This window comes from Perca flavescens, chromosome 3 (genome assembly GCF_004354835.1).
Source record: "Perca flavescens isolate YP-PL-M2 chromosome 3, PFLA_1.0, whole genome shotgun sequence".
In the NCBI taxonomy this organism is placed as follows: Eukaryota; Metazoa; Chordata; class Actinopteri; order Perciformes; family Percidae; genus Perca; species Perca flavescens.
The window spans coordinates 41,894,456-41,903,785 of NC_041333.1; the positions used below are offsets into that span (position 1 = coordinate 41,894,456).

General features: G+C 43.0%; 1 protein-coding gene across 1 annotated transcript; it reads left to right on the top strand.

Annotated features, from left to right (window-relative positions):
• Positions 1 to 405: 405 nt before the first annotated feature.
• Positions 406 to 8,576, top strand: LOC114553049 (NACHT, LRR and PYD domains-containing protein 3). The gene is made up of 6 exons (XM_028574145.1): positions 406 to 682; positions 1,209 to 2,973; positions 3,063 to 3,236; positions 3,969 to 4,142; positions 4,260 to 4,306; positions 7,984 to 8,576. The coding sequence occupies exons 1-6, from the start codon at positions 406 to 408 to the stop codon at positions 8,574 to 8,576; spliced, it is 3,030 nt and encodes a 1,009-aa protein (XP_028429946.1).
• The last annotated feature ends 754 nt before the right edge of the window (positions 8,577 to 9,330 follow it).

Genomic DNA, 9,330 nt, shown 5'->3' on the forward strand with positions numbered 1-9,330 from the left:
ATAATTAGCCTTACAGAAGTCAATAACCAGCCAAACATTCTCAATTCAGGCTGTCATATAACAAAGACTATCGCACATTCACATATTAAGTTTTATCTTATACAGTATATCCAAGATCCTGTAGGACTTCAAGATTCAGACTGAACTCGCCACTGTTGCAACAAATGACTCTCGGGGGGAATTGTTGGGTTTAGACTCTACCTTTAAAGTGACCTGAGATAACTTCTGTTATGATTTGACACTATAAATACAATTTGAATTGAAATTGAAGAATGAATATGAGAAGCTTGGAAAATACCAACATCTTAGGGTGGAGCTAAAAAAGATGTAGAAAGTGAAGGTAACCGAGGTATATGAGGTGACAATGTTTTTTTGGTTTCTTTTGGATCTTTGCAGGGACCAAAGATGGAGACACCTCAAGAGGTTGTCTTGGGAACTTTAGAAGATTTGGGAGATGAGGACTTTGAAAAATGTAAGTGGCACCTGCAGCAGAAAGGGGCCCTTGAAGACTTCCCAGCAATCGCAAAGAGCAAACTGGAGAATGTAAACAGGATGAAGACAGTGGACCAGATGTTCTCGACCTACAGTATGAACACCATTAATGTGACCAGAATAGTTTTAGTGAAGATGAATCAGAATGAGCTAGTGAAGAATTTATCAAACACTGTCTCAGAACCTGCAGGTAAGTCATAATATTATTAAATAGAAAATGGATGTAACAAAAAATCAAACATATCACAATGTCTTCAACAAACACTAGCTTTGAAGCCAATGTTTCCCTCTTATCTCCAAAGATAGACATATATATTGTGCTTACAACAACAGAACAAGCTACCAAAGCAAACATCTACCACAGACACAAAATGTAAAGTGTCTCAAATAACAAAAGTTGATGAAACAAATTTAGACAATCCAGTTTTTGTTGCCTCTTCTGTTTAACAATTACACACACTGATGCCACCGTGAGAAACAACTTGGACAACATTAATTCCCATCCCTCTGTAATTAAGTCATACACCTTCAGGTTTCTTTGGAGACCACGGAGTTCATGGATGCATGACTTGGACACAACATATCAGTTGTTGTTGAGGAATAATAAGTAATTTTAAACAAGTTCATCTTAAATAGATTTCAGGAAAACAGAAATGTGCACAGACTTTAACTGCAACAACCCCTCATTGATTTAATTGTTTTATGTTTTTTTTCAGAAATTCTTGCTTCATGCCAGCGAAAAGTTAAATCCAACTCACAAAAGAAGTTCCAGTGTGTGTTTGAGGGGATTGCTAAAGCTGGAAACAAAACCCTTCTGAATAAGATGTTCACAGAGATCTACATCACAGGCGGAGATACTGCAGAGGTCAATTTTGAACATGAGATCAGACAGATTGAAACAGCATCCTGGAGACCAGACAGACCAGAAACAACAATCATATGTGAAGACATTTTTAAAGCCCCACCTGGAAGAGATGAACCAATCAGAACAGTGATGACAAAGGGAGTGGCTGGCATCGGGAAAACAATCTTAACACAAAAGTTCACTCTGGACTGGGCTGCAGACAAAGCCAACCAGGACATCCAGTTCACATTTACATTCACCTTCAGAGAGCTAAATATGCTGAAAGAGAAAACGTACAGCTTGGTGGAACTTGTTCATTTGTTCTTTAGTGAAACCAAAGAAGCAGGAATCTACAGGTTTGAAGAGTTTCAGGTTGTGTTCATCTTTGATGGTCTGGATGAGTGTCGACTTACTCTGGACTTCGTCAACACCGAGATCCTGACTGATGTTACAGAGTCCACCTCAGTAGGTGTGCTGCTGACAAACCTCATCAGGGGGAATCTGCTTCCCTCTGCTCGCCTCTGGATAACCACACGACCTGCAGCAGCCAATCAGATCCCTCCTGAGTGTGTTGACATGGTGACAGAGGTCAGAGGGTTCACTGACCCTCAGAAGGAGGAGTACTTCAGGAAGAGATTCAGAGATGATGATAAGGCCAAAAGAATCATCTCCCACATCAAGACATCACGAAGCCTCCAGCTCATGTGCCACATTCCAGTTTTCTGCTGGATCACTGCTACATTTCTGGAGAAGGGGTTGAAGACCAGAGAGGGAGGAGAGCTGCCCAAGACCCTGACTGAGATGTACATCTACTTCCTGGTGGTTCAGTCCAAACGGAAAAATGTAAAGTATGATGGAGGAGATGAGAAGGATTCACACTGGAGTCCAGACACCAGGAAGATGATCGAGTCTCTGGGAAAACTGGCTTTTGAGCAGCTGCAGAAAGGCAACCTGATCTTCTATGAATCAGACCTGACAGAGTGTGGCATCGATATCACAGCAGCCTCACTGTACTCAGGAGTGTTCACACAGATCTTTAAAGAAGAGAGAGGACTGTACCAGGACAATGTGTTCTGCTTCGTCCATCTGAGTGTTCAGGAGTTTCTGGCTGCTTTTCATGTCCATCTGACATTCACCAACTCTGGAGTCAACCTGCTGGCAGAAGAACAAACAACATCAATACAGTTCTACGAGAGTGCTGTGGATGAGGCCTTCCAGAGTCCAAATGGACACCTGGACTTGTTCCTCCGCTTCCTCCTGGGTCTTTCACTGGAGACCAATCAGAATCTCCTACGAGGTCTCCAGACACAGACAGGAAGTATGTCAGAGACAAACAAGAAAACAGTGGAGTACATCAAGATAAAGATTAATGTTTATCGGTCTGCAGAGAGAAACATCAATCTTTTTCACTGTCTGAATGAACTGAATGATGGTTCTCTAGTGGAGCAGATCCAACAGTCCCTGAGTTTAGGACGTCTCTCCACAGATAAACTGTCTCCTGCTCAGTGGTCAGCTCTGGTCTTCATCTTACTGTCATCAGAAAAATATCTGGACGTGTTTGACCTGAAGAAATACTCTGTTTCAGAGGAGGCTCTTCTGATGCTGCTGCCAGTGGTCAAAGCCTCCAATAAAGCTCTGTAGGTGCACACAGAACTATCCAGATTAAATTATTTATTATTATTAAAAATTATTATTGTTTTAATATATGTTGCTAATTCCTCTTTAGACTGAGTGGCTGTAACCTGTCAGTGAGAAGCTGTGACGCTCTGTCGTCAGTACTCAGCTCCCAGTCCTCTAGTCTGAGAGAGCTGGACCTGAGTAACAATGACCTGCAGGATTCAGGAGTCAAGCTGGTGTCTGCTGGACTGAAGAGTCCAGACTGCAGGCTGCAAACTCTCAGGTTGGTGTTTAGCTGATTTAAAAGCTCTTGTTTTCTTCATATATTAATTATTGGATGAACACAGTGGCCTCAGTTCCCAGCTTCTAATCCTCTAGTCTGAGAGAGCTGGACCTGAGTAAGATGTTAAATATTAAAGGGATAGTTCACTGCTGGAAAGATGAATATGTATTAAACTGGGTCATTTATGTAGTAGAAATGTGATTTTATTTATTTTTTTTGAAGTTGGTGCCTTCTAGACCGAGAAAAGCCAGAACATGTATTTTTGGCTCATGTGGATGAAAGACAACAACTCCCAGAATGCACTTGCTTCGCTTCCCCCAAGCCACGTCTAGCGGTTACAGACGTAGATAGACAGTGAGGCATTCAACTCAAATTAGGTGTGTTTTATTGTCATTTCAACCATATAAACGCAACATTTCACCGTGGCTCAAGTGTTGTTACACACTCCATTTCTGCACCAGTCCGTGTCTGTATTAACACAACCCACCTCTACGAGTCTTACCTGACAGAGCAGCATGTGCTCGGAGGGCTAGCAGGCCTGGTAGCTGGATAGACCAACAGTATTCTCCATCAGTGACAGTTCTTGTTGCTGTTGTAAGCATCTAATGTGTCTAACATGTGTGTGTGTGTGTGTGTGTGTGTGTGTGTGTGTGTGTGTGTGTGTGTGTGTGTGTGTGTGTGTGTGTGTGTGTGTGTGTGTCTGTGTGTGTGTGTCTGTGTGTGTGTTTGCAGTCTGTCAGGCTGTATGATCTCAGAGAAAGGCTGTATTTCTCTGGCCTCAGCTCTAAGCTCCAATCCCTCCCATCTGAGGGAGCTGGACCTGAGCTATAATCATCCTGGAGACTCAGGAGTGAAGCTGCTGTCCACAGGACTTAATGATCCTAACTGGAGACTGGAAACTCTCAGGTATGGACAAATTGACAACACAGTTCCTCTGCCATTAACCGAGGAACTCTGGTTCATGTTTAATGGAGGATCTCAGTGAAGGTATATGTAGTTGATTGTGACTATTTCTTCCTGCAGGATGGACAATAGTGGACCGCAGTGGTTAAAACCTGGTGTGAGGAAGTGTGAGTGTGTTTTAAGTTTGATTTCTTTTATTTACTAATTGTCAGGGTAAATGCACATTGATCAACATCCCTGTAAATGTGCCAAAAGGTTAATTTTCACCTGTTGTCCCTCTGTCTGATGTTAAATATATAAATGAAACAGATGTCAAATCAGAACCGGAGGAAGTAAAACATCTGAAAAAAAGAGCTTAGAGGAGTCAGGCAGCATCATGCAGTAATGAATAATACAGGTAATGAATACAGACCAATGTTAAGCAGGGAATCAGCACAAGCAGTTAAACAATCCATCCAACCATCCATCTTCTGGCCGTGTCGCAGGGGAAGCAGCTCCAGCAGGGGACCCCAAACTTCCCTTTCCCAAGCCACATTTACCAGCTCTGACTGGGGGATCCCAAGGCATTCTCAGGCCAGGTTTAAAAAGTAATCGCTCCACCTGGTACTGGGTCTTCCCCGAGGTCTCCTCCTAGCTGGAGCAGTGGTTCTACTCCTCACTGATGACTGAGCTTGTCACCCTATCTCTAAGGGAAACGCCAGCTACCCTCCTGAGGAAACCCATTTCGGCCGCTTGTACCCTAAACCCTAAAAGTTAAACAAGACATCATCAAATCGGAAAACCGGAAAAACCAGAAGGGACACAATCTGACAGACAATCAGCACAAGCAAATGAAAGCAGACTGCTGGTTGAGGTTGGATTTTGTTTCGCAACATGTTGCCTGGCATTTTTTTTTAAGAGAGTTGAGTCTAAAGGCAGATTAATTCTTCAGCGTAGGCTCTACGCAGAACTTTCGCCGTAGCCTACATAAGTGGCCTGAGTGTGAGAGAGTGACTCGCGTTAGCCTGGGAGCGAGTACCTACTCTAGCGGTGTAGATGGAGAAACAAAGTGTCTCTCCTGTTCTTTATGACCATGGTGGGAAATCTGTAGCAGGAAAAGTGAACCCTCTCCTAATTTAATGTTGTTTAAGGAGATGGAGAAACCTGTAAAGAGTGGGAGAAATGCAATGCTACCAAGCCACGACCAGGTGGACTAATTACAGTTGCTGCGGTCTGCGTCGCCGTGACGTGTAGTTACATGTTTGAGAGATGCAAGAATCTGCAATCAACTTTGTGATGACGTCCAATACCTACCTAGATTTCTTGGCATAGATCTTTACATTTTCATGACTGAAGTACATTGATGAGTTTGTCCAGAGTTTCTATTTTAGTGGATCGAAAGATGTTGGAACTCAATCGATCGATTTAAAATCCAAAAACACAACAAACTGAAAACAATGATCCAACTGAACTAATCAATACATTTCAACTCATGTTTCACTCATTAACTGGTATTCATATAACAGAACGTGAACATCCACTGACTTCAGACAGCGTACAGATGTTTCTTTGCATCTGGTCTCTGGTCAGTGAAATGCACCTTAAAGCCGGTTGGTGAACCAACAGTGCTCTGATATTCATTCAGACTCAGTTCAGCAGACTGTAATGAAACTTTTCTGTAGCAGATGACAGTTTGATTTTGATGTTCAGGTGTGAACTTTGTGCAAATGTTTTTTTCTCCAGTAAAACTGAGCTCTTTGGTGGAGCTAATAACTTAGGCCGGTTACACACTGCACGCGTCACGAGAGCGTGGCATTTCTGTTGCGTCTCAGCTGCGTCTCAGCTGCGTGTCAGCTGCGTGGATTTTTCTGTGTCCTACACACCAGAAGCGTGTCTGACGCGGCGCTGATCCTACTGCTAGGTACAGGGAGGGCTGATCTCGGAACATAGGGCCGACAGATTCAAACTCTGAAAAATGGGTAAGTGGGCTGTCTGTTTATAAAAACTTTGTGTAGCTGTAAAGAGCCTATATAGCCTAGCCTATCTGATGTTGGACCATCACTCAGAACACACACTACGTTGTTATCGTAGCCTATCCTATCATTTATATATAGCCTACTGATTTGATTAAAGCAAGACAACATCGGCAGTATTGACTGCAAAATATGTTACAGAATATTTTGTTCTGTATGACAGGTGCAATATTGGAAAATCTTTTCCCTGAAATTTTGTATTACATTTATATCTACATTGATGTCAAAACCTAGACTTTCAAACATCAAGCTGTCATTTATTAATATGCATTCGTGTCTAAATGACATATAAACATATTTTCCCATTCTATTTTGCCTGGAAACGCTTCCAACACGCTCGCGTCTCACGTGAAAAATAGGCGTCGGTTCTATTTCTAGCAGGCACGCCTAGAGCCGCGCCTAGAGCCACGCCTGAGACGCGCGTCTCACGCCGGCAGTGTGTAAGCTCTAACATGGGAGCCGAAATATAAACGGACATGCCACGCAGCTGACACGCTCGCGCAGTGTGTAACCGGCCTTAGAAAGAAGATGGTTCAGAACTGCTTTGTGCTGCTACACACACACACACACACACACACACACACACACACACACGCACACACACACACACACACACACACACACACACACACGCACATGCACATATGAACATACACGTACGCACACACAGATGCACAAACGCATGCACACACATGCACATAGACAGATGCATACACACACACACACACAAACAGAGACACATTCATGCACGCATGCATGTGCGCATGCACACACACACACACAGATGCACGAACGCACGCACACACAGATGCACGCACGCACACACACACACACACACACACACACACACACACATACACAGATGCATACACACACACGCCTGTACCCACGCACGCAGGCAGGCACGCACGCATGAACACATACATACACACACACAAACACACGCACACAAATTCATGCACGCACGCAAAGATACAAACACACAGACACACACACACACACGCACACACACCTTTACAGCTACAGTTTTGTAAACTTGTTTCTATAACTCCTTTGACGTGTCAAAACAATTTCTCCTCAGTTTACTCAGAAATTAGATATAAGTTCATTTAAATGAGGTTTATTTACCATGAATGTAAAAAATAAGTGTAAAACTATAAAACTAGTGGTAATGAAGTTGGTTAAAAAGTGGAAACACAGAATTGAGTAATAAATTATGATTTTCTATACTTTATAAACAAGCAAAGCAGACCTGGGAAGACAAAAGTGTGATTATGGGATGCCAAACAGTATCCTGACTAAACATTAACATATACCAGTCTCTGATCATCCATAAACTTATATTGATCTGATCTTAAAAAAATTATTCATAATTTCTGCTTATTTTACACTAGACTTGTTTATTAACCATAAATTCCAAAGAACAAATGTAAAACTGTACAACTAGTGGTAATGAGTTGACTAGAAGGTGTAAAATAGATTTGGGTGATATTTTATACTACTTATACTTTATAAACAGGCAAACAAACCAAGTCATTACATTGCATGTCATTTAGCTGATGCTTTTATCCAAAGCGACTTAAAATTGCGATATATGTCAGAGGTAACACACCTCTGGAGCAACTACGGGTTTAATGCCTTGCTCAGGGACACATTGGTTGATATATCACAATGGGATTCAAACCCAGGTCTACCGCACCAAAGGTATGTGACATATCCACTGCGCCATCACCACCCATGACCCAAGTCAGTTTGACAGGAAGACAACACAAGAGTTAATAAATCAACAGATGATAATCTGCTGCTGTGTTGTGTCTGTTTCTCTCCATCAGATGTCTGTCAGCTGGAACTGGACACAAACACAGTATACAGACACCTCAAACTGTCTGACAACAACAGGAAGGTCACAATAGTGGAAGAGGATCAGCCATATCCTGATCATCCAGAGAGGTTTGACCCCTGTCCTCAGCTGCTGTGTAGAGATGGTCTGACTGGTCGCTGTTACTGGGAGGTGGAGAGGAGAGGAAAGGTTTCTATATCAGTGAGTTACAGAGGAATCAGCAGGAGAGGAGACAGTGTTGACTGTGTGTTTGGATGGAATGATCAGTCCTGGAGTCTGTTCTGCTCTGATGATGGTTACGCTTTCTGGCACAATATGATACTATCCTCCATCTCCTCCTCCTCTGTCTCTGATAGAGTAGCAGTGTATGTGGACTGTCCTGCTGGCTCTCTGTCCTTCTACTCAGTCTCCTCATCTGAGTCACTGATCCTCCTCCACACCTTCAACACCACATTCACTCAACCTCTTTATCCTGGGTTCACAGTCTGGCCTCGTTCTGGTGCCTCAGTGTCTCTGTGTCCTCTGCAGGATCAGCTGCTGAACTCAAAGTTCAGTCTGTTCACCATCACACACACTCTGCACTGAGAAGGAGATCTGAGACTCAAACACAAAACATTAATTTTTCTTATCAACATTATAAAACTATGTTTTCTGATGTTTAATCAAATCTATACTTTCCATTTTGAGTACAGTCATTTGATCATTTTCATGATTTCCAGCATCAGTTTGACTCTTTTCTGAGTTTCAACACATTAAGGGCGTTTTCACAACAACAGCCTTTAGTTCGGTTGAATCGAACTAGAGTTTGTTTGCCCCGCTGGTGCGGTTTGTTTGGGAAGGTGAGAACGCGGCAATCGAACTCTGGTGTGCTCCTCTTCTACACCTGCTTGAAGAGGGGGTCTCGGTACGCTTTTAATCGAACTCTGGAGCGGTTCGTTTGTGGTGAGAACGTGATCCGTACTTGAACCGCACCAACTATACATACTCCAGTCTGAGCTAGTGTCTCCTTTAGTCAGGTGTGTTTAGCAATCTGCGATGCAGCAGAGCAGCAAACTGTAGCAGCTTGCAGTGTTTCCATCACAGAAATAGACAGCAGTCAAACTCGCCATCCGTCACTCGTATCGCCGTGGTCAAACCAGTTGCCGCTAAAATTGGAGACAGACGCCGGTAGAGCAGAGCAAAGTCTCGGTGACCAGAGCAGACGTAGTAACGTCTCTCGTGAAACAATGTTTGATCATTTTAATGAAATGAGCTGGTTTGACTTCTTCCCGTATTTACTTTCTTTCTCCCGCCCCCAGACATATCCGACCAATAAGAGGGCTGGACATTCTTGCCTGAT

Bases quoted from the DNA above. Each gene is read 5' to 3' on its own strand.
- LOC114553049 (XM_028574145.1), top strand. From the start codon at position 406: ATGGAGACACCTCAAGAGGTTGTCTTGGGAACTTTAGAAGATTTGGGA. The intron at 3,237-3,968 runs GTTGGTGTTTAG...GTGTGTTTGCAG, and splicing joins TGCAGGCTGCAAACTCTCAG to TCTGTCAGGCTGTATGATCT. The intron at 4,307-7,983 runs GTGAGTGTGTTT...TCTCTCCATCAG, and splicing joins AAAACCTGGTGTGAGGAAGT to ATGTCTGTCAGCTGGAACTG.